Source organism: Protopterus annectens, chromosome 1.part0 (genome assembly GCF_019279795.1).
Source record: "Protopterus annectens isolate FY-2018-M chromosome 1.part0, PAN1.0, whole genome shotgun sequence".
Lineage (NCBI taxonomy): Eukaryota > Metazoa > Chordata > Ceratodontiformes > Protopteridae > Protopterus > Protopterus annectens.
The window spans coordinates 1,955,970,248-1,955,996,451 of NC_056725.1; the positions used below are offsets into that span (position 1 = coordinate 1,955,970,248).

Below are 26,204 nucleotides of genomic sequence, written 5' to 3' on the forward strand. Positions count from 1 at the left end.
AAAAAAACACTCTTTGTACCACATTTTCTGATCAGAACTAAAATCACATTTCAAGACGCTAGAAAAGTGCAACAGCCATTTCTCTGGTCATATAACCCCCCTTCACACCTTGCCAATTTGATTAATTTTGATAGTGATTCTTTTAAAATGCCAACGCTGAATGGAATGCAGATATATATATATATATATATATATATATATAGTGTTTGTCAGTCACTCTGTATATATCATTTACCTACTACCTTTATACCCTCAAGCCAACTACAGTACTCGGTACATGTCATGTATCTAATTGTGCTTACCTCAGGCGGAGTGTAAAATCAGTCCAATGGCATAAGTGCACTACCACAGTTAAATTCAAAATAAATAAAAATTCCACCTCCCTCATGTTTGATGAAGCCCTGCTCAATCTTTTCAACGATGTGTCAGGGATGATGACAGGCTCCATTTGTAGACCCACAACTAGAAGGTTAGACCAGACAATGGTAGACTCCTTCTTGGGAAAAATTTGAGATGAGGACAGATATGAACCGTTGGGATTTTTTTTTCTAAAATCAATTTCCTTACTCCTATGAGTATGCTTCTCTATCAGTTGTCCTTATGGGCTTCTCTGCCACACAAGCCAGGGGGCAATAGCCATTTAAGTATCTTTTTTCCTTCAGTAAGAGCTCTAAGCTCAAAGGCCTTACAAATAAGGCAATCTGCTGAAAGATGTTCCACTCCTAAGCACACCACACAATTTGCAGGTGTCTTGGAGTGAGATTTTATGGCCACAGTTTTAGCACTATTTAAAACTTTTTGTTTGTTCACATCTGGTACTACACAGACAGACACAGACAGACAGACACAGACAGACAGACAGACACAGACAGACAGACAGACAGAGACAGACAGACAGACAGACAGACAGACAGAGACAGACAGACAGACAGACACAGACAGACAGAGACAGACAGACACAGACAGACACAGACAGACAGAGACAGACAGAGACAGACAGAGACAGACAGAGACAGACAGACAGACAGAGACAGACAGAGACAGACAGACAGAGACAGACAGACAGAGACAGACAGAGACAGACAGACAGACAGACAGACAGAGACAGACAGAGACAGACAGAGACAGACAGAGACAGACAGAGACAGACAGAGACAGACACAGACAGACACAGACAGACACAGACAGACACAGACAGACACAGACAGACACAGACAGACACAGACAGACACACAGACAGACACAGACAGACAGACACAGACAGACAGACACAGACAGACAGACACAGACAGACAGACAGACAGACAGACAGACAGACACAGACAGACAGACACAGACAGAGATGTCCGTTGCTTATTTTAAAACTGTCTCGCTATGTTAAACTCATTTAACATAGCGAGACACTAAAAAAAAGCAACGGAGATCTTGCTTTCTCCGTTGCTTTTGCCCACAGCTCTGATGTACGCAGGCGCGCAGTACATCAGAACTGCCGCGGATGCCAGACATCTGCGGAAGGGCAGTAAACAGGCATTATACTATGCCATTATTTAAGAAAAGTAACAGTTTCATTTCTTAAATAATGTCATGGTATAATAGCAATAACCCACTTCTGGGTGTGGGTAATGCTAAATTTACCCACGGGTGGCTTTGTTTGGTCCCTCGGGCGACCAAACCACGCCAACCATGGGTAAATTTAGCATTACCCACACCCAGGCGTGGGTTATTGCTATATCGAGAAAGCTCAAGGGTTATACACTATGCCACACAAGTACAAACTATGCCATTCTGTAGTGAAGTGATGGCATGTCTGTGAAACCAAGAATTCAACTACACCAGGTCTGGTTTTACATAGTTCAATGTCGTACTCCTGTAAGAATGTGTGTTTTAATTAGCAATCACGCTGGTAATTTTTGTAATAATCCCATACATGGAGATACAGCTGTTTTTCTGGCTCAAGACTACTTTAGATCTTCCTTGCCAGAATCTACATATCACTGTAGCACCTATACAACCGGTAGTGGTGCTGCGGTAGCGTTGTCGCCTCACAGCAAAACGTTGTCCCGTTCGATTCTCAGCTAGAGCGTCTTCTGTGTGCAGGCATGTGTGAATGAGCATGCCTTCGTTGAAGGTTGTGTGTCAGGGCTGGTAACTCCGCACGTAAAAATCCACTACTAAACATTAGCGGACCGGAGTTCTGCTGTGGTGACCCCTAACCGGGATAAACCGAAAGACCACAACAACCACCTATACACCAGTCTTGCACTTTGACTTTATTCTTGCCCCATTTTTGCAGAAGTTGCGACCGATAGCAGCAGTAGCATTCCAATGCACATTTTAAATGGTAATGTGTGCTTCACTTTTTCACAATTTTTTGTCTTACCTTCAGAAGCACAGTGGTAACAGGTCTTGACGATTTTGCAAGAAATTAATTTAAGCTCTAAATTATTTAATCTGGCTCCACTAGTTTACTTGTATACAACATGAAGGGATGTGTACACAGTACCACACATGAAAGTGCCAATATTCCACTGAACACAGTACTCCATACATAAACAGTACTGCAAAACAATACAAATGCAGTGTACCATTCTACAGTTTTTTTTTTTTTTTACTTTTGCAAGCAGCTAGATTGAAACCAGATTTCCTTATACCCAAATTAAACAATGTACTGAGAGAGTAGTGTGAACTAAACAGGTAGTCCATATATAAAAACTTGCCAATTACTAAAATGCCATTAGTAATGTACCAACAGATAACTCTTCAAAACAAATAATGGAACTTACCATTAATTGTAAATTTACTATCTGTGTAAATAACAAGTTTCTTGATATCCTGTTTTTTTGCTTGTTCAATCGCTTGGCAGGCTGCCTAAATATAGAGAGATACATTTTTAGAAGAGGACATTATGAAGTCAAAGGATAAGGTATGTGCCTCTATCATTAACGGTCACTAAAAATAAGTATAAATACACAACTGGCTGGATAAAACAGAAAATCTGCTCATACCTCTCAACTGTCCCTGATTTTCAGGGACATGCCTGATTTTGACTCAAATTTTAACTCTGTCCCTCTTAATCCCTCCTAAAACTAGTGACATTTGGAGGAAAGGAGGTGAATTACACTTAATAATGACAACAATTAAGAGTTATAAACTTCTTTTACTTCAGATAATGTGTACTAATTCATATGCTCCGATTCTGTCAATGTTTCAAGTTAATAGCACTAATATTTTAAGTGTCCCCGATTGTCCCTGATTTTTTCTTGACTTCTCCCCGATTCTGTTGAAATTTGTCTTCAATTGGTTGAGAGGTCTGAATCTGCTATATACATAACAATTCACCCCAAACATTCATACCACTTTCGAGTGCATAATCAGATAGCAATTAAATGTATCCACACAAAGGAACACTACCAAAAAATAAATAAATAAATAAATAAATAAAAAATGAATTATACACACAAACAGCAAGTAACACCAAAACCGCCTCCACAACCAATAGCATAGACCAAATGATATATTAAAAAAAAAAGCGCAAACAGCTTGTGTGCTTTCGGATCTCACTCTGCCCCTTCCTCAGATCTAAAATTACTCAGTGTGAACTTCATTAGTTACATCAGTAACCAATCAAACTCATTTCCTCAGTCTATGCTCCCTCAGGGCTGGTTTCAATGGAAAATTAGAGTTCAAACCTGGGAATTTGTCCACTTGTAACACCCCAACCCATGACATCTCTGTCAGTTCTGCTTGACTGCTAACATCTCCTCATGGATCCTCTTTCATAACTTGTAGAGCTCTAAAATACAATCTGTCCTGGGTGCTCCTTCAGATATTTGACTATAGGATTTTTAAAATGATTTAATGTCACTGACATGCTTTGATATCCTCTCCTTTAACTGTCTCGTACTTTTAACTATTTTACAACTATCGCAAGAATCACACATAGCAAGGTAAACAACGTTCCTCATTGTACAACTGACATAAAACTTTAACGAATATAACCTACCTGTTATTAGAGGTTTAAAGCTCTGTTCCCTTGAAATATGTTTTCATCCAGTACATCAACAAAGAAAAGTACCATGTCCATCAGAGATGACCTTTCTAAATTCCAATGGTTTATGACATAAGGTTCCACCGATTCCTAAAGGTAAATTGCAGCCTTTCACCTACATGTCTTATTTCTTCATCAGTGGCCAATATTTTTCAGTTTCTCATTATCCACAAATATATTTAATATCACTTGAATACTTTAGAACCATTTTAGTTCTGGGTACACGCCTTTGTTTCTGCTCTTTCACGTGATCATTAACTGTTTCCTTACATGTCTTAAATATGGTTTTCCTTTATCGGTCAGCGTCTCCTTAACTTGATGGTGCATATTTCGAACTTCTTGCACTTTATATCCTCTCCTTCTAAACTGTTCTCCCATCTGGTTAATCACTTCTAAGAAGTCTGTTTCCTTGGTATGCAGCCTGGAAGTTCTTAATAGTTGTCCCTTCAAAATGTTATTTATATGCCCAGGATGCATACTTGATCATGACACAAGATTATTCCTCCAGCATTCCTTACAATGTAAGCGTGCATTTATCTGTCCGTTGGCATCGCGGATCAATTGACATCAAGGGGTCTTTATCTTGTTTGGTACACCAGAGGAATCAGAAGTTCTTCGTAAATATTGCTGAAATTCCATTAAGTGTTCTATTGTGTTATCCCAACAATATAGAAATGTCAACAAACCACTAATAAAACCTTAATTGCTCTTGGAATGGATTATTGTGGAGTATATGGGAATATTTCCACAGTGTCAACACCAAGTTGGCATAACTACTGGCACTGGGAGTTTCCATAACTACTCCCCATTGCCGTTTATAAAATTTAACCTCAAACATAAAAATACTGTGTTCTAATACAAGTTCCAGTAGAACACACAAGATTGATCCTGGTCATTTCATATTCACTCACTCAGTATTTCTCTGACAACATTCTTCCCATAATTGTTAGGTATCACTGTAAACAAACTGAATGCCCATAGTGACCATTAGATACCTTTTAACTTCATTCCTTCTTTCAATAAATTCATTCAATGCTGTTAGAAAATCTTGAGTCTCCATTAGGACCAATGGTATTTTCATTAATATGCCTTTGAGTGGATAAACATATATGGACGCGGGTTCCATGGACCAGGCCATTCCTGCCACAATGGGACGCCTTCGGCTATATGGGACAATACGTTATAACGAACTTTAATAAAACAAATTAAAATAAGATGAGCACTTTTGGATCTCACTCGAATCTTTCCTCAGATCTAAAATTACCCAGAAGAAACTTCATTAAAAGCCATCACGTAACCAAAAGCATCTACAGTCTACATCATTGGTTGGGTTGGCAGTATCAGTGTTTCTTGCTGTTTGTTTCTAGCTACAACACTGCATTTTAGTGGTCGCTGGTGTGCTTACTCTTATTTCAAGAAAAACAGCTAAGAAGAAACCAGAGACTCTACAGTTCGTGGAGCTGTAGCTGGGGAGTCTTGGATTTCTTATTATTTTGCTTGCCACAAGTTACTGCACATGGCTGAGGGTATACAATGTGATGAAACAGAACTAGAATTTCACCAACCACATTTATTAACCGGAAATATTAACAGCATAGAAGGAATGCAACAAAACTAGAGGAATAGATCATTTATCTCATTCACAAAGGGGAAATATTATTCAGGAGAATACCATGAATTTGTTACATCTGAATGCTAATCCCCTTTTAAACTTGAGTCTTGCTGAGATGGACATACAGAATATTGAGAAAGGAAAAGTACTGGCTCTTTTTTTTTTTTTTTTTAACATGGCGCAAGTGCTGGAGATAATTTTTATGAATTAAAGAGGCTGCAATGCCAATGCCTACATTTGGTGGTGTGCCTTCACCACCAAGGGATTCCAAGGGGTCTTCGTATATTAGTGATGCCCACATATGGTGATGCACACCCGGACCTCATGAAGAAATGGGAACAACTGAACTTGGAGGAGAGTTTCAGTTGCATTAAACTGTTAATTGAATATTTCAAACAAAAAGAACAAGAATTAAAGTGACACAAACAGAGAGAGATACTGAAACAATATACAATGATGAGATATATGTGAACAAACTAGTAAGTATATATTTCCAGAATCTCTCTGTATGAAGTTAAGTTACAACAGATTACTGTTAAGAGACTATGAATTTCTGCAATGGATATGTTTTTACATGGCCACAGAACAGGAACAAAGCAGATATGTATATGTTAGATAAGCATTTTCAAGATATAGATCAAAATAAGGAGAAAGTTCTGCTTCACCCACTTTACTAATACAACAGTCTCGCCAGCTAAGATCAGATACCAGTTCTAGTACTCCATCAGAGAATGATAAATATAAGCAGAATGTGGAAGTTGCTGACTTAGGAGCCAGGTACAAGATGAACTCTATGCTCACTTCGGTTTTTCCAGCAATCCCCCTGCAGATGAAAGAATCTGAAAAATCTGGGCTCACGATCGGTGAGCAGGGGAAGACGGAAGGAAATTGTCATTGGAAAGCAGAGACAAGAATCACACTCAATTCATGAAGACTTGGTTGTGAATTTATCAAGTTTTTCTCTGAATGAATTCCATCTGAATTTATTGAATTATGGACTTTGATATATTCCATCAGTTGGCTCAACATTAGATGTCACTTGACGTTTAAAGCTCTTTGCAAGAGAAGTAATGCTCAACAGTATATATAAGAATGATGAAGGAAATACAACAGTTGTTCAGGAGACCAAGTACCTTTGTTCCTCAGAAGAGATCAAACAGTAGAAACATTTGTAAAGGTTTGTGAAGATTAAATTAGCAGATGTTTACACAAACGCCACCATTTTTACAACTTAAATTAAGCAGAAAGTCAAGCTTTGAAAGAGCTTCATTTTAATACTGAACTGATTATAAGCCCAGCTGATAAAGGCAGCTCCGTGATGTTATTAGACAGATGCAAATATGAATAAAGTTATAAAATTGCTGGAACAGGATAAAACCTTTATGTCCATCAGCAGGAGTCAAGTAGAGAAAATAAAAGCCTTAGATAATACTTTACTTATGTGTAGGAAAATCACACAATTTGCCATCCGTTGATACTTGTTTTTAATGCTCTGCCTAAGATACACAAGGATCAAGTGGATCCGCCAATGCATCCCACTGTGGCGGGAGTGGGTTGGTCCATGGAACCACCACCCACATATGTTGAACAACTCAAAACCATATTAATAAAAATCCATCACTAAGGGACATGAGATTTCCTAACAGCACAGAATCAATTTATTGAAAGAGGAATGCAGTTAAAAGGTATCTAATGGTCACTATGGACATTCAAATTTTGTTTACAGTGATGCCCAACTATTATGGGAAGAATGCTGTCAGAAATACTTACAAGAGAGTGAATACGAAATGACCAAGATCAATCTTCTGTGTCCTACTGGAATTTATATTAGAACACAATATTTTTATGTTTGAGGATAAATTTTATAAACGGCAATGGACAACAGTTATGGAAACCCCTGTTCCAGTAGTTAATGCCAGCTTGGTAGTGGCACAGTGGGAGGATTGCCATATACTCCATAATAATCCATTCCAAGAGCAATTGAGGTTTTATTGGCAGTTTGTCGATATCTATATATTATGAGATGGCACAATAGAAGAGTTACAGGAATTTCAACAATATTTAGAAAGAACTTCTGATTTCCTCAGGTTTACTAGACAAGAGGAGGACCGACGTCTGATTGATACAAGATGCCAACAGACAAAGATACATGCTTACATCATAAGGAATTCTGAAGGAATAATCTTCTGTCATTTTCAAATAGGCATCCTAGGCATATAAATACTTTGAAGGGACAAATATTAAGAACTTCCAGGCTGCATATCAAGGAAATGGACTTAGAAGCGGTGGACCAGCTGGGAGAATAATTTAGAAGAGGATATAAAGAACAAGAAGTTTGAAATATGCAAGCTCAAGTTAAGAAGATGCGGACAGATAAAAGAAAAACATAAGACATGTAAGGATACTGTTAATGACAATCACTTGAAAGAGCAGAAACGAAGGAGTATACCCAGAACTAGAATAGTTCTGAAGTATTCAAGTGATATTAAATATATTTGTGAGAATAATGAGAAACTGGAAAATATCGGCCAGTGATGAAGAAATAAGACAGATCGTAGGTGAAAGACTGAAATTTACCCTTATGAATCAGTGGAAACGTAGTTATGTCAAACCACTGGAATACAGAAAACTCATCTCTGATGGACAGGGTACTTTTCCTTGTCTGACATGTACTGGATGCAAACATATTAACAGAGCTTGAAACACCCAATAAACAGATAGATTATATATATTTTAAGTTTTATGTGGATTGCACAAGTAATGTTGTATACCTTTGCTACATGTGATAGTTTTTTACATAGGTAAAACTACAAGACAGTTAAAGAAGAGGATATTAAAGCAGGTCAGTGACTGACATTAAATGATCTTAAAAACCCTCTAGTCAAACATCTGAAGGAGTACCCAGGATACAGATTTTATTTTAGAACTCTACAGGTCATGAAAGAGAATCCACAGGCAGGAGATGTTAATCAAAAAGAACTAGCAGAGATGTCATGGACTGGGGCATTAACAAGCGGAAAAATTCTCAGCGTGAACTCTAATTTTCTACTGACACCAGCCATGAGGGGGCGTAGACAGAGAAGACATGTTTGATTGCTTATGTGATAGCTTTTAATGAAGTTCGTGCTGAGTGACTTTAGATATGAGGAAGGATCAGAGTGAGATCCGAAAGCACTCATCTAATAAATAAAACACAATAAAAGTTTTTTTACAATGTATCGCCTGGTCTATGCCATTGGTTGTGAAGGCAGTATTGGCGTTTCTTGCTACAATACCATATTTTAGTGGTCACTAGTGTGTTTATTACTCTTTTACTCTCAGACATATGTATACATTATATATATATATATATATATATATATATATATATATATATATATATATATATATATATATACACATTATTTAATTATACACACATATATATATATATATATATATATATATACATTATTTAATTATACACACATATAATATATATATATATATATATATATATATATATACATATATACATATATACATACATACACACACACACACACACACACAGATATATTTATATATGTCAACATTCCTTCTAAAAGAAAAAAAAAATCCTCAAACCATCCCCTGGAAATCACATTTAAACTGATAATGGCCAAAGAAGAGGGGAACCAAAGTTCAAGTGGCCACATTACCAATACATGCACTAGAAGCACACTCCTCCTGTGAAAAAGCCTTTAACATTACTTTAGTGGCCAAATTTCACCCAGTGAGACTACAATGCAATTAGCATTCGATTGGGATTACAAAATTACAGCCAGACTAGCTTCACCTGCAGTGAAGGGGTCAAACTGGCATGTCTTCTTTAACTGGTAAACTTGATTAAAGTACAAAATGCTTAAAGCTGGCGTAGAACTCTGATGTCCATTAACTTACAGGTGTCTCCAAATTCCTTCATATTACAAATATCTTGTGGAGTCTGTAGTGGCAGTCTCAAATCAAACTACAATCTACAACTTCCTAATAATGCTTTGTTTACCCCTGCATCACTTTCATCTTCATCTGGAAAATCTTATTTCCTGGTATAGGTCAACTAGACCCATGCAGTCTGCCTTGCAAGGACTTTTAGTGATACCAGTACGCCACTGCAGTCTTTGGGTTGTTGGACATTCAGAAACCAAATGGCAGAGCCCTAAATTGGTAGTGATTAGCTCTCAGCTGAAAATGCAGAACCTCCTGGAACACCTATATTGATATGATGGTAGGCATCCTTGAAGTCCATCATACATCCATTTGTCCTTCCCCAGCAGAGGTAGAATGGACTGCACTATAGGTCCAGTGGTACCTCTTGGATCGCTATTTGGAAGCAGCTTCTGAATCTCTAATGCTGTCTGCTGTCTGACTGGACAGGTGGTCTGAGAGGCCTCCTTAAGTTTCTGCGTGAACAGCCAAGTGACACCCCCCCACGACTGCCTTCGGAGGACAGCCAGGCCAACCCTTCAGGGCCACTGAAAGGGCCTGCTGGAGAAGGCCCAGCAGAAGCCCTGTTTCTGCGGACTGTTCCCCTGCCCTGTGGGTGGCGTCCATTATGGTCCCTCCCCAGTCTTGGGAGGAACCCACATGACGGAGTGCCCTGGAAAGACTGCTGCTACTTTTTAAAGAGATGTTTGCCCTCTTCCAATTCCTCAAAATGGTTCACTAAGAGGTAGCAAAATGCACCCCTATGGCAGATGGCATCTACCCTTACACATCCTTAATTAGCCCAAATAAGGAACAGCCAGCAAGCAGGTCATTAATAAAAATCACCTGGAAATCTGTAAAGTAACAATCCAATCCAAGCTTGGCAATGTATGGGCAATGCCAGAGCCAGCTGCTCAGTCCACCATCTGCATTGGAAAGAAGCCTCATGGAAGCATTGGTGAGTGACAGAGTAGACAGTCTCCAGCATCTTTAAAATCTCTGGAAACTACTCCATCTTTGCATTCCTCAAAACTTTAAACACCAGATCACATTGGAGTCTAGTCAAGGGTGAAATAACAGACACCTCTCAAAATGAACATGGTTGAGGCGTACGAGTGTTTCCCTAAAAAGTTCAAAGCCTGAGAGACTCTATTTGGGGAATGGACAGAGGTACTCTCCCTCAGATTTCCTTTTTGGTGGTCTCTGCCACCACAATCACATCCACGGCTGGACCCTTACCACAAAGCTATTGATCCTTGGGAGACTCAAGAATTTTATTGGGCTTCTTGTGAATGGGCTCCACTGCATTGAGTTCCTTCCTTGTCCTCCAGGACACCAAGTCTATAAGCATGTTTGGAGGGGGAACCATCCAAGTCATGGATGGCTCATGCCAAAGGAATCCAAAAAATGACTCCTATAGAGAGGGCACTTCAGGGGTCCAGCCCCCACGTTGGTGAAGAAGCTCCAAGAGACTGCCAAAAGAGGAGTCATTCCACACAGACTTGGGGGACCAGTCTCCATCTTCGAGGTCAGTATCTTCTATGACAAACTCCTTCAGGGAGTCAAACTGCTTCCCCTTACACCACACCTCTTATTCTAGTAAATCCAGAGGTGGGGGAGATGAAGCAGAAAGCTCTGCTGTGGGAGTGGAACAGAGCTCAACTGGCACAGGCTGTCCAGGAGCAGACAGATTACTGATGCCAGGTCCAGACAAGAAATAGGATGCAACACTGGCTGGGGACACCTGACTCATTTCCTTAAAGGAGTACATCCTCCCCACAATGAAGACAGGAGTGGACGCTAGCCTCCTGGAACTCAGGGTAGCAGTATTCGAAGATACTTGGGAGGGGGGGGGGGTACAGCTCACTCCATCAAGACCAGAGTCGAGCTTTCGATTGGAAAAGATCCAAGCTGGAGGGATGAACCTGAAGCACAGACTGTTGACCGAGACAAACAAGCATCTATGCCACAGCCAGAGGTCAGGTTGGCCCTGAAGTAATCCAAGTCGATGAGACCAAGGAAGAAGCCACAGCCGAAGACAGTCAAGCTTTCAGATCAGATACAGAGGGTGGGAATCCAGGCAGGCCTGAGAATAGAGATGGAGCCGAGGTTCAGGGAATTAGTCCATGAGCAAAAGGGATACAATTGCATCCAAGTCTGCAAAAAGGACTTTGAGATGCTCCAAATCAGAAGCTTTGATACTGTGCACTGACCTTGACTGGGCAGTCGAAGCAGACCGGGGGTGGTGATTGGAGGGTTGCTTAGATGAGGAACCTGTCTCCCAGATCTGAGTTGGAGACCCAGAACCGGGGTAGGGAAGGTGACTTCAATGACCACTCCAGTGGAGTGGACAAGAAGGGAGAAACTATCCAACCAGGATTCCCTTTAACCAAAAAGTGCGCCCAGGAAGACTCAGAGCCAGAGCCTTGCTTGTAGTTGACCCAAAACGCAATCGGTTGAACCTGCTGGGACACCTGAAAGTCACAGGACCTTTGGGTCTGGCAACCCCAAAGATGGACCTGGAGTGGAAACAGAGGTCTTTTTTTGACCCCCCCCCCCCGGAGGTCTTGGAGTCTCTAGATGGGCAGTGCTTGTTGGACTCCATGTTTTGGAACAGAGGGAGCAGAAGTAGATGGACCAGTGGGAATAAGGCTCTTAATGACCAAATTGGCTAGCTGCTCGTTGACTGCCTGGACCCAAACTCCTGGCATATCAAGCAAGAGGAGTCCAGATGGGCAACCGCTAACAATATGCACACATCCTGCAAGTCCTGAGATGGTAACTTGTGTCTGCAGAATACAATTTTTTAAAACATTTATCCATAACAAACACTACTATCTTAACCACACTAAACAAAAAATAAATAAAACCTGCACTACTCTAAGGCTAAGACCCAGGAAAAAGGCCAGAATGATGCACAAAAAAAAAAGAAGGGAAGCCCAACGCTCAATACTAAATCTTCCTACCTATCCGCCTTCACTAGTACACTATACTATACATGTTAACTAGGGCAAGGGAAAGCAATAAAGATCAAAAAGCTCAAACTGTTCCACAAAGAATACACTGAAGCAGAGCCAGATCAAGGTGCTGACAGGATCTAACAGGGTTCCTATCCCATAGTCAAACTTGTACAAGTTCAAACCCCATATGGTCGAGACCATAAGTTCCAAGCCTGCCAAGGGCACGCCAACACCTGCACAGAACATGCCTAAACCCTGGGCATGGTGACTGTGTAGGGCACTACACCACTGGGAGACAAAAAAAGATAAATAGTTTGGGAAACCAAAAATGGTCACAGGAGTCTCATCTGCAGCTGAGGTAAATTTGCAGCTTGCTGAAGGGGAAAAGGCGTATGGAAATTCTCTGTATGGCTGGAATAACAAAAAAAAAGTACAGTTGTGTACACTTACCATAAATATAGATGTTAGAGCGTATTCACTGCTGCAGTCACCACCTGTGGGTTATCCCTGCTGTGGTACCCTTGGCCGGCCCGAATACCAGAATCAAATGTTTTTTTCCATCGGCTGCTATCGCATGCTGCCTGACATCAGGATGTCAGTGCTATAAAGGAGAGCAGCCAACACCATTGCATCAGTTTTTCTTGCCCTAACCTGTCAGAGGCCCAAGTAAATATGGTAAAGTGGTCCTGGTGGCTAAAAGCCACCTATTGAAACTAGTCTCCCTAGAAAAAAGATAAGGGGAAAGAGGGTGGGAAACCAGGACTGCAACAGTGAATACACACAAACATCTACATTTATGGTAAGTGTACACATCTGTACGATGTTCTTCGTGTTTCACTGCTGCAGTCATCGCCTGTGGAAGGATTCCCAAAGCTGAAGAGAGGGGTAAGTAGGCTTAGTAAGAGACCTAGGAATGGGTCAGTATGCCCTGCAGAAGCAAACCCTGCCCTAGCCTTAGAAAACAGAGGTAATGCTTGGTAAAGGTACTGACAGATGTCCAGGTGGCAGCTTCCAAGATGTTCCTGGTGGGAACTCTTCTGAGGAATAATGTGGAAGTGGATGCTTCCCTAGTGGAATGGGTACAAACAGACCTGGGGGGGTTCCCATGCAATCTGTAGCAGAAATGGATACAGTGTGATATCCATTTGGAAATGGATTTCCCTTCTGCAACTGGGGCAAAGCTGACAAGTAGTTGGTCTGTTTTCCTGAAGGATTTAGTACGATCCAGATAGTATCAGAACAGTCTGTGCATGTCTAGTGAGTGCAGAATTTCCTCCTTGTTTTGGGGGTGAGGAAAGGTGGGTAGATGTATGGCCTGACAGAGTTACATTAGATACCACCTTGGGCATAAAGGAGAGATTAGTCCTCAGGGAGACCCTGTCAGCATGGAAGATGAAGGGCTAAATGGCCATCAGTGCCTGAAGTTCTGAAACTCTCCTGGCTTAGGTGATAGCTAGGAGAAAAGCAGTCTTCCAGGAGAGAAATCTTAGCTCTGCTGAAGCAGATGGTTCGAAGGGTGGTAAAGTTAGTTCTTCAAAGACATAATTCAGGTCCCAGGCTGGAGTGGGTGGCCTTCTGGGAGGTCTGATATTAGAATCCCCTCTGAGGAATTGTTTAATCATATGGGAGAACAGGGGCTTTTCTGTATCAAAATGAGCCGAAATTGCTGAGGCGTGGATTTTAACAGAGAAGGACAGGCTACTGTTAAGTAGCTCCGCTAGGTAGTCCAGGATAAGAGGGATTGAAGACTGAAGTATTGCCCCCTCTGGACTGGCTCCAAGAGCAAAATCTTTTCCATTTTCATGCGCAAGATTTTCTGGTGCTGGGCCTTCTGGCCTCTGTGAATGTCTAGAACCTGTTTGCTTAACAGGGGCCCCTTATTTTCCTTTAGATTAGTCATGCTGATAGTTTTGAGAGTCTGCAAATCTGGGTGCAGCACACTCCCTCACTTGAGTTAAGAGGTCGGATATCGGGGGAAGCTGCCTGGGAGGCTGTAAGGTCAGACTGCGCAGTAAAGTGTACCAATGTTGTCTGGATCAAACTGGAGCAATGAGGATGGCCTTTGGCTTCTCCTCCCTTATTTTGATCAGTACCTTTGGAATAAGAGGCAAAGGAGGGAATGCGTACACAAACAGTGTGTTCCAGGGGGAGATCAATGCATCCACCTTCGGTACAGAACGTTTTCAGCTGATGGTTGAGATGCGAAGCAAAGAGATCCACCTCCGGAGCCTACCATGCCCGAGTGATTTGTAAAAAGATTTTTCTGTGGAGCTGCCATTCGTGGGGGTCCAGTAAGTTTCTGCTTAAGTGGTCTGCCAAGAGTATTGCTGACCCCTGGTAAGTATTGGGCTATCAGGTGTAGTCCCATGGAAGAGGCCGTTCACAGCCAGAGGTTCATGGCTAGCCTGCACAGAGGGCAAGATTGGGTTCCTCCCTGTTTGTTGATGTACCACATTACTGTGGTGTCTGTTTTGATAAGAAGAACCCCGGCCTTGAGATGGAGTTTGAAGGAAGTCAGAGCATTTTGTACTGCCATAATTTCCTTCTGGTTGATGTGCAAGGGAAGCTGGCTGTGAATCCCAAAGACCCTGTGTGTACCTACCTTCTAGATGAGCACCCCAAGCTATGTCTGAGGCATCAGTGTTGATCGTTTGCCCGGTTGGGCAATGGGTGAAGGAAAGATCCTTGTTCTGGGCACAGGACCCTGCCCACCAAAGAAATGTAGAAGTTATGTAGTTACCATAACGTTCCATCGGAGTAGGTGGATTCATTTGTCTGCAACCTGTGGGTATGGATCCGATATCGGATCCGAACCGGCATGGTTTATCCAGCTATGGATCCGAGCTCCTAGCTCCTCCCCTCACCCATAATGCCCTGCTCTCCCTACATGACCTCAGATCGAGTTTGCCCTGCACCAACTACCCTAACCAAAGGGTAACACACCCTATGCAGGAAACTGACAAGGCCAGGGGGATAGGAGGGTGGGATGGTTGCAGACAAATGAATCCACCTACTCAGATGGAACGTTATGGTAAGTACATAACTTCTAAATCTGAAGTAGGAGAATTCATTTGTCAGCAACCTGTGGGACAGAGTCCCCAGCTACCTGAATCTTGGGTGGCCATCATGGAAGGATATTCCGGAGCACCGCGGAGCCAAAGGATGCTCTACCTCTAGAAGTGACGTCCAGCTTGTAATGAGTAATAAAGGTATGAGATGAGGCCCAAGTGGTTGCTGAACAAATGTCATCCAGAGGAACCCTAGACTTAAAGGCCGCTGAAGTAGAGACAGACCGGGTCGAATGAGCATGGACTCCCTCCGGTGCGGGCCTCCCAGAGGCTTGGTACGCCAACAGAATACACTGAGAAATCCAGCGTGACAAAGAAACTTTGGAAATTGGTTTACCCAGATTGAATTTGGCAAAAGAAATGAACAACTGGTCTGATTGCCTATGACCAGCTGTCCTATGAAGGTAAAAACGAAGCTGCCTGTGAACATCCAAGGAATGCAGCTTGTATTCGCCTTTGTTTTGATACTCAGGGAAGAAAACAGGGAGGTTGATGGACTGATTAATGTTTGCTTCCGAAGCTACTTTAGGAAGAAAGGAGGGATTGATCCTTAGGTACATCCAGTCCGGATGAAAAATCAAATAAGGTGGTTTCATGGACAGGGCCTGAAGCTCTGAAACTCTCTTAGCCGAAGTAATGGCTACCAAAAAAGCAGTCTTAAAGGACAAGTATTTAAGATAGACTGTGGCCGCAGGTTCGAAGGGGGGAGCAGTCAAGGCCTGAAGTACCAAGGAAAGATCCCACGGGGGAACCGTTCCTTTGACAGGGGGTCTGAGCAAAAAGGTGCCTTTTAGGAAGGTTTTGCATAACTTAGCCGACATGAGACCCTGAATCGTGTCCAACATGGTAATGAGATATGGCCGCCAGCTGAACTTTGACCGTGGAACTACTGGCGCCATCATTAGAGAGAGTAGTAAGGAAATCTAGAACCAAAGGAAGGGGAACCGTGAAAGGATCTAGGTCTTGCCGCTCTGCCCAAATGGAGAAACGCTTCCATTTACTGCGGTAAATTTTTCTGGTAGAGGGCTTGTGGGCCGCTACCAGAATGGCCTTAACTGGGGACGAGATACCGGGAGTCCTGATTAGGAGTGGAACTGGAGCAGCCAAGCAGTCAACTTCAGGTTGTCCAGGTTCTGAGTTGGCAGGTTCGACGGGTATGATATCAGATCCGGAATGGGATCTAGAATCCAAGGTGGATTCACTGAATGAGACCTTAGGTAAGGGAACCAGATCTGTCGAGGCCAGAACGGGGCAATGAGGATCATTCTGCATCCCAACCGAGAGGCTTTCTGAAGTACTTGTAGCATCAGAGGTAGAGGGGGGTATGCGTAAAGAAGACCGGGAGGCCAAGCATGCACCAGAACGTCTCTCGGAGAATCCCCTGGAGGGGGGATTAGAGCAAAAAAACTGTTGCACTTGGTGTTTAAAAAAGAGGCAAAGAGATCGCAACAGGGAGTCCCCCACTGTGCGAAGATACGTTTCGCTACTTGAGAGACCACTCGTACGGGGAGAGAATGGTGCGACTGAGCTTGTCCGCTAGGATGTTGGTCCGACCTGGAATATGCATTGCGATGAGAAAGCGGTTGGTGGAGATCGCCCATTCCCACACTCTCATGGCTTCTCGGCATAAAGGGTAAGACCTGGTTCCCCCCTGTTTGTTGATGTACCAGACCACTGACATGTTGTCTGATTGAATCGCAATTGTTCCCAGGGGAAGGAGGGCGTGAAGTGCTTGCAACGCCAAGAGCACCGCCCTCATTTCCAGAACACTGATATGCAGGGAGGTCTCTGAATCGCTCCACGTGCCTTGGACCATCCGGCCCGCAAAATGCCCCCCCCACCCGAGGCGGGAAGCGTCCGTGGTCACTGTGGCGAGAGGGGGAGATGCACAAAAGGGGCGGCCCCTGTGGAGGTCCGGAGAATGGAGCCACCACAAGAGAGACCGCTTGCAAGCCTTGCTGATCGCAATGGGATGATACAGGGGGAGGGAGAGAAATGACCATTGCACCTGAAGTGTCCATTGAAGCACCCCCGCATGTTGAAGCGGGCATGCGGAAGAGTAATCGCTGCCGCCATAGACCCTAGCGCCCTCAGGACCAATTCCGCAGGTGTTGAGCTGGAGTGAAGGATGGCTCGCACCTAGAGTCGCAGATTCCGAACCCTGTCGGTTGTGAGAAAGGCTCTTAAATTTCTAGTGTCTAACCTGGCTCCTATAAATTCTATTGTTTGAGTAGGGACCAGGTTGGACTTCTCTATGTTTACCGTGATGCCTAGCTTGGGAGCTAGACGAAGGAAGGAGTCTCTTGCCAAAGAGAGTAGATGCCTTGTTGGGGCGGTGAGAAGCCAGTAGTCTAGGTACGGAAAGACCTGCACCCCCTGAAGCCTCAGGTGGGCCGCTAACACTTTGGTGAACACCCTGGGGGCTGTGGTGAGACCAAAGGGAAGGACCCTGAACTGGCTCCCAGCCGGAAGCGAAGAAACCTCCTGGATCGTCTGTCCATCCGAATGTGGTAGTACGCATCCTTGAGGTCTATAGAGCACATCCAGTGATTCTCCCCTAGAGGGGGAGGATGGACTGCAAAGTGACCATCCGGAACTTCTCTTTGGGAACCGATAGGTTCAACAGGGACAGGTCTAGAATGGGTCTTGGGTCCCCCGTCTTTTTTTGCACTAAAAAAAACCTGGAGTAGAACCCTGATCCGATCTGGGGGGACGGGCTGGATGGCTCTTTCTCAGCAGATGGCCAATTTCTGCTGAAGCGGCCTCCCTCTGATCGGGTGGAACATCGGGGAGGATTTTTAACTTTGGGACATGAAGAAAGGGGATCTTGTAACCTTTGGATATAATCCGGAGTACCCAGCGGTCCGATGTAATGGACTCCCATGCCGCTAGGTGCTGCGAGAAACGTCCCCCGACTGCCTCCAGAGTGGAGCAGTCGGGCAACCCCTCAGGGTTGCTGTGTGGGCCGTTCAGAGAAGGGTTCTCTGGACCCAAAGTTCCTGGGAGCCCCTCTGCCCCTAGGGCGGCGTCCTCCCTGTCCTCCTCTGCCATGGAAGGACTGGTTGTCCGGAGCGGGTTGGGAATGCTGCGACTTCCGGAACCACATCTTCTTCTGGCCTTTTTGGTTCCTAGAGTAGGACCTCTGGGGCACAGAGAAGCGGACTCCAGCAGACAGCGTCTTCCCGTCCTTCTCGCTCTGAACCAAGGTATCGCGAACAGTCTTGCCAAAAAGGGCAGAACCATCAAAGGGGGCGTTCGCGAATGACGCCTTGAAGGGCTCCGGAAAATCGCAGTGGCGGAGCCAGGCCTGCCGTCTTGTGACTAGGCCCGCTCCCGCAGCTCTAGCGGCTCCCTCGGTAGCGTGGGAAAATAACCGCATAGAGGTGTCACAGAACGAAGAGTGGCCATACGGGTGGAGTGCATAAGTTTGTCCTCCTCCGATATGGACTCTGGGGGGATGCAGCGTATTCCTTGATAAGATCGCACTGCATCCTAATGACGTGTGCCAAATAGTTGAGCGCCCTCACTGAGAAGGTCGCTGAACTAGAGATTCACTTCCCCAAATGGTCCATCATCCGAGACTCCTTGCTCGGGGGATGGACTGAGGGACTCTCCTGGGCGAGTTCACTCTTAGTGGCTGCTGCCGACAACATGGCATCTACCGGGGGTCCCTTGCTCCAGTGGGCACGGTCAGCAGGGGGGCTAAGGATCCTGTCGGGCCTCTTAGGGATTGGCTCCACGGTGTCCGGGTCCTTCCACGCCCTGGTGGTAATAAGGTCCACCAGGGAGTCGGCAGGAGGGGACACCCAAGAGGTAGACTGGCCCGCTTCAAATGCCTCCAAGAACACTGACTCGCCCGAGGAAGACTTTGGGGCAGACCACCCACCTCTGATCCATAACATTTCCATGATATCTCCGAAGGAGACATCCTCAGGGGGTGATCTTGGGGAGCCTTCCCCTTCCTCCAAGTCAGTGTCTTCGGTCAAAGACTCGGGGGAGTCTATGTGCCTCCTTTTAGACAAATACTTGCGAGGTGCTTCCTCAGGGTGGCTGTCCGAGGAGCTCTCACCAGCAATGTCCAGAACCACAGGAACTGCTTGGGGCAGTGAAGCAGGCTGTCCCAGTGGCCGGGTGATGGAAGCCTGGCCCAGTGCAGATGGAGTGCGGGACGGAGCCGAAGCAAGGGCCGGGGGTCCGGATGCCCTCAACAGAGCCCTCTCCATTACATCAAAGGCCGAGGGGGAGCCAGCCTCGACAATAGGATCCGAAAGTCGGCTCCCCCTCGGATCCGATGAGCGGATCAGAGCTGGCGCCGAGCCCCTCGGATCCGAGGGACCAGTGCGCTCCAACAAGGACGGCGCCGAAGGCACACTGAGTCCCTCGGATCCGAAGCTCGGGCCAAAGCTCCGAGAGGTCGGATCCGACAGACTCGAGGTCAGGGTCGGATCCGAAGTACCCAGTACTGTCGGCGCAGACTCACCCGAGGCTGCCAGGCTCCGAGCGCTCCGAACCCGGGTAGTGGGTCGGAGAAGGAGCATGGGCTTAAAAAAGGGGGTCGAGCTCCCCCCCCCCGGGGGGGGGGCAGGAGCACTCCCATCTGCATCTGGGCCTGGATGAACCTTCGCATCATCCAGTCCAGATCAGCATCGGAGAGGCTGTAAGTAGACCTCGACGAGGCTACCGAGGTAGGCCTTGAGTGCCGCCTCGATGGCCTCGCAGGAGGCCGGGTCTCCTCATTCTCAGGCTCCGGTGAAAAGCACGGGGACCGGAGCCGAGGAGGGGGAGAGCCAGCAGCCAGAGAGGCCGGAGGAGAAGCCCGCTTAGCCGGCGGGGCAGAAACGGAGGTCTCGGCCCGCCGCTTGTGGTGCTTCTCTCTCCGGTCCTTTTTCCTGGCTTCCCTCTCCTCCGACCCTTTGGCAGGAGTTTGAATCCCGGGTGGAGGAGGGGGAGCAGGCAAGGCAGGGACTGCCGAAGCAGTGACCACCAAGGGGGCAGGGGCCGAAGCCGAGTCCGGGGGCAAGTCCCGCCAAGACCAGCTTCGACCTCCGCTCCTTCAATGCCCTGGAGTTGAACCCTGCACAGACTGAACACCCTGAAGTGAGGTGTTCAACCCCAAGGCATCGAACGCACCGAGTTTGGCCATCAGCAGGGAAAAGCTTATGGCCACACTCGGAGCACTTTGAAAAAGCAGCCTTTGGGGCCCTCAGACATCACTTTTTTTTTTTTTTTAAATAGTAACAATAAACAAAAACACTCACACAAAGGCCCCCCCCAAAAAAACAAACACACACACACACACACACACACACACACACACACACACACACACACACACACACACCAACTACGAACCAGCGAGGGGAGGGTAAAAACTATATTAAATTAACCCAAAAAAGATATAAACAGAAGGGAAACCTATAACTTTCAAAATTAAAGTTTTAAAAATTTTAAAACCCTTTAATAAAGAATACTACAACTTAGCTTTTGGAGCTCTGACGACCCAGCCTTTACCATGCGCGGCAAACTAGATCTGAGGTCATGTAGGGAGAGCAGGGCATTATGGGTGAGGGGAGGAGCTAGGAGCTCGGATCCATAGCTGGATTAAACCATGCCGGTTCGGATCCGATATCTGATCCATACCCACAGGTTGCTGACAAATGAATTCTCCTACTTCAGATTCAGCCCTTATACAGGGGATCAGAGAGGTCTCTAGAGGCAGTGTGTGCTGACACCAAAGGTTCTTTAGGTACCACTGACATTTTCTCATGTGAAGCCTGGCTAGAGGAATTAGGATGCAAGATGCCATGTACCCAAAGGCTTGCAGGAACTTCCAGGCAGTCAGGTGACTTCTGGAAGCCAGCTGGGTGAAACAAGATGCAGGAAGCTCTGCTTTTCTGGGGATAGGAAGGCCATTTGGGATGCTGTGTCCAGCACTGCTCCCAAGAAAATGATCTTCCTGGAGGGTATTTGCTTTGATTTTTTTCTCGTTGAATGTGTACCTTAAGGAGGTTAGGATGGTTTTGATTTGACAAAGAGGTCCTTGAGGAGCTTTTCTTTGCAGTCTGCCTGAATGAGGCAGTCATCCAGATAAGGGTAAATTTGTATATTTTTCTGTCTGCAGAAGGCTATGGCCGGGGCTAAGCATTTGGTGAATACCCTGGGAGCAGTAGACAAGCCATAGGGTAGCACAGAGAACTGAAAGTGTTGTGAGCCTGCTCTGAAGCAAAGGAATTTCTGCAGGACTCCCTAATGGGGGTGTGGAGGGTAGGCATCTTTTGGATCTAGGGTTACTAACCAGGATTTTTTTTGTCAGCATAGGCAGCAGCTGCTGTAAGGTTAGCATTTTGAATTTGTGGACCACCAGGAAGGTGTTCAGAATGACTAGATCCAGGATGGGGCCCAAGTGCCCTCTTTTCTGGGAACAAGGAAGAGTCTGGAATAAAAGCCTTTGCCTGTTTGATCTGAGGGGCAGGTTCTACTGCCCCTTGGTATAAGAGTTTGGACTTTTCAGTGCCTCTGCCCACTAATATGGAGGCAAGTCTGGGTACCCTCAGACTTGGGAGTTCATTGAACGACAATTTGTATCCCTGAAAAATGATCTTTAAGACCCATTGGTCCTTAGTTACAAAAAGCCAATTATCTTTGCAGAGGGAGAGCCTTCCCCTAGTTTTTGGTGAGAGAAAAAAGGGCAGAGGGAGTCATTGAGAATTTTTGCCATAGAGGATGGGCTTAGAACTCCCTGCCTTTGGAGTGGAAGTGGTCCACTGTTTGGTTCTCCGTTGTCCCTGGGGTGGAAGGTTGGGTAGTCTGTCCCTGTGGGGCCTACCTTGCCCCTGACTGCTAGGTGCAAGATAGAATCAGTGTTTTGAGGGAAAATTCCTGCTGAACCTAAGAAGTTGTACCTGAAGGAAATCCTTTACTGTTTGCATAGATTTTGCTTTGTCTTTCATCTTTTTAAGCACCTCTTTTGCTTTTTCTCCAAACAAGCGGTCCTTATCCAAGGGTGCATCAAGTAATTTAGATTGGACATGATCAGGGAGAGGTTGTTCCTTCAACCATGCATGTCTTCTAATGACAGATCCTGACACTGTTGCCCTGTTTGAGGCTTCTAGGGAGTCATATCCACAGTGTAATGAGTGTTTAGCCACTTGACAAGTAGAGTGAAGTAGATCTAACTCGTTTGAATTGGCACAGTCAGGAAAGGTAGACATTTTTTAACAGTTCCAAAGTGTGTTATTTTAACATGTGGAACTGACAGTTGAGAGTTCTGATGACCAAGGTTGCAGAGGTGCATACTTTTTTTTTTTTACCCCATCTGTCCAGAGCTCTGGAGTTCTTGTCAGAAGGAGTAGGATTCTTTGTAGACCTAGCCTTAGCTCCTTTTGGTCCCTGTGTAATGACCTCCAGGTCTGCAGCAGGATTTCTGTACAGGTACTTGTGAGAATCAGGAACTCTAATACCAGTCAGGTTTGCTGGGAACAGGTGGGAGGGCATCAGGAGTTGGACTGGCTTCCTGGAAGACATCAACCATCTCCAAGACAGGAGGGATGGCCAAACTCAAGTCTTTTCTTAGACAGAGAAGTCCTGGGGATTCCCAGTGGAAATGTTCCTGAGGGTGTGAAGGGTTTCCCCAGAGGAAAGATCTTCTGGTGGGGGAGGCAGAGGGAATGGACTCCTCTGCATCTGAATCCTCAAGCAGTCAGAGGTTGTTGTTTCCCTTCAAAATCTGAATAATCAGACAACTCAGAATCCCATTCTGTTAGCATTTCAGGAGAAAAGTCTCTTTTCCTTTTAGAAGTTGTGGCCTGACTACCCCTGATAAGGGTGATAAGATCCTCTGGCATTATAAGCATTTCAGTTTGGGGAGGAGCAGGAGTAACATGGTAGCTACAGGTAGATTTCCTGGGAGTGGCCTTGCCTCTAGGCCTAACAGAATCCATAGGCCTGAGAAGAATTGTAGTCGGAAAAGAAGACGTCATTTGTCGGAAATCGGTAGTGCGAAAGGCCTCCTCGGAAGCTGGTGCCTGCTTCACGGCTCCGGACCCAACAGAGGTAGAGACAAGCAAAGGTGCGGAAGATGAAGATTTCTGCAGCATAATGGACTCCAAAAGGGTCTCTGTAGAGGCCTGTGAAGGTACCGAATGGGGCATCAGGGGCTGCAAGAGAGCCCAATGAATTCCGGAGAACTGACTACCTGCTTAGCTGTAGAGTCGTCGGAAAGCTTGGCCTCGTGTGGTCCGTCTCTATCCTTACATTTCTTCAGAATGTCTATGGATGGTTGGCTGACTGATGCCATTTCGGAATGCGAAGATGGAAGACGAAAATACCTGGCTACAATAAGAGCTTTATGACGAATGGTTCTCGTATTAAAGAGGGCACAGAACTGGCAACGGCGGATGTTGTGATCTGGGGCCTAAACAAGTGTTGCAGTAGGGGTGGAAGTCTCAGTGTGGTATTTGCTTACTGCAGGCGAGACAACTGTTAACTTTTTCAGACATCGGTTAGTGCAAGAAAAAGGATCCCCGATGGGGTACTTCGCTTTAGACATTTGTAGCCGTAAATCAAAACTCTGGTAGCGGACCAGCACACTTGCAAACTGCTTCTGCTACGGACTCCACTACAAGAAAGACTAATGTAATGGTGTCTGCTGCTCTACTTTACAGCACTGACATTCTGACATCAGGCAGGAAGCGATAGCAGCTGAAGCAGAAAAACATTGACTCTGGTATTTGGGCTGGCCGAGGGCTACCATAGCAGGAATAACCCATAGGTGATGACAGCAACAGTGAAACACGAAGAACATCTGGATAATTCTTCAGCAGTGAGGCCAAAGTTGAAAAGATTTTCTTATCCAAAAAAACTCTCACATGGAAAAGCACTTAAACACTTTCCTCAGCCCCTAAAAAAGTAATTCTTAACAAAAGTTATTTACCCTAATGACAGAACTATGTCTGCTTCCTTCCTCCTCAGTGTATGGGTACTTCAGCTCACACTTCAACTAAGACTTGGGAGCCAAGGCTGAGGTTCCTCCCCTTATCAATAATTCACTTCTAGCACTGAATTACCTCAGATAGAATTTGTCTACTTCCTACGACGAGGACAATCACACCACCTAAAAAGGTAATACTTCAAGATAAACAAAAAACAGTAGGAAATGAAAGGTGAACTAAAACTGCACCAAAACCAATACAAAAGTTCGCTGGAGTGCCAAATAAGGGCCTGAGTCCAAATGGAGACGAACAGTTTTATTTCCACTAAACAAGCGATAAAAACAAGGAAAACAAGTTGCATAAACGCTGCCACTTCTTGATATGTTTTCGTACACCTTCCTCACATGCAAATACCCTCTGTTGAAAATTCAGTGCTTTTATATATAAACCTGTTGACTCTAAAACTAATTATCTATTATACAATTATCCAATAGGATTAGTCCCCTATGTAATACATCAAGTATTTGTAAAACTCATTACAAAAATTTATACTGTTATAAAACAAATTGGTTGATATAACACTATTGTACATCTATATTGGATCACAATAATAACATTAATACGTTAAAAAGTTAAAAATATTTAAAGCAGTGTGTTTAATAAAAACAAAATATTTGAACAACCATTATCAACTTTCCTTATTTCAATAAATTTGAATGTATAAGTCAGCCCTCTGGTGGTGAATCACAGTTTTGCTGCCCTTAATTTAAGCAGTGGAAGAATAGATAACATGTCATTCAAGCCTGGGATTTTTGTAGCTTCCAAAAAAATCTGCCAGAATAATTCTCGATATTCTAAATTTGGCATCCCACATACCCCCTCTAATTTCCTTGGGTATAACCTCTAAAACAAAATGTAAAGGAAGCCTGTTCACATGTTTATGGCGGAATAAAGCATTAACATTTTGCTTTTTAATTTCATAATAATGTTCATAAATCCTCAATTTTAGTTTACTTTCAGTCTTCCCTACATAGAGTGGATTACAAATCGGGCAAGTTGCTATGTAAACAATTCCATCTGTATTACAATTGGAATAACAGGTACTTCAAATTTTTCTGTTTCTACTTGGTACTTCTATACAAGATTATATATATATATATATATATATATATATATATATATACACATATATACACACACACACACATATATATATATATATATATATAGCTACCACATTTGAAAGTACCCATTTTTCCTAATCTACCTTTTTGATTAGAGTTACTCCTAATCTACCTTTTTGATTAGAGTTATTCCCAAACTCTAAAATACTTTATATTCAGGTCCTTTCTATATATACATTTTAAAGGTTCTTTATATGCAATGTCCAAATCTGAAAATTCTCTAAACCTATCCCATTCTCTAGTTATAACCTGCCTAATGACTCCAGAATCACCAGTATAGTATAGTCCACTACATAAGCTTCTTCCCAATTGGTCGTAAGATTACCCTCTAACTGAAACTGTAGATTCATCCTTCCCCAAGACAGGGGCAAACCTTTCCTTTCTTCCCTCCACCACTTCAACAGTGATGCCTTGTCCGGATAACCTCTTTCTTTAAACATATCACATACAAAATCAC

General features: G+C 44.3%; 1 protein-coding gene across 1 annotated transcript in view; it reads right to left on the bottom strand.

Annotated features, from left to right (window-relative positions):
* Positions 1-26,204, bottom strand: part of RNASEH1 (ribonuclease H1) — a gene marked incomplete in the record, with an annotated part of 1,200,073 nt that overhangs the window by 410,816 nt on the left and 763,053 nt on the right. The window contains 1 exon segment of the mRNA XM_044070435.1: positions 2,784-2,868. Coding sequence (XP_043926370.1) covers positions 2,784-2,868 — 85 coding nt within the window.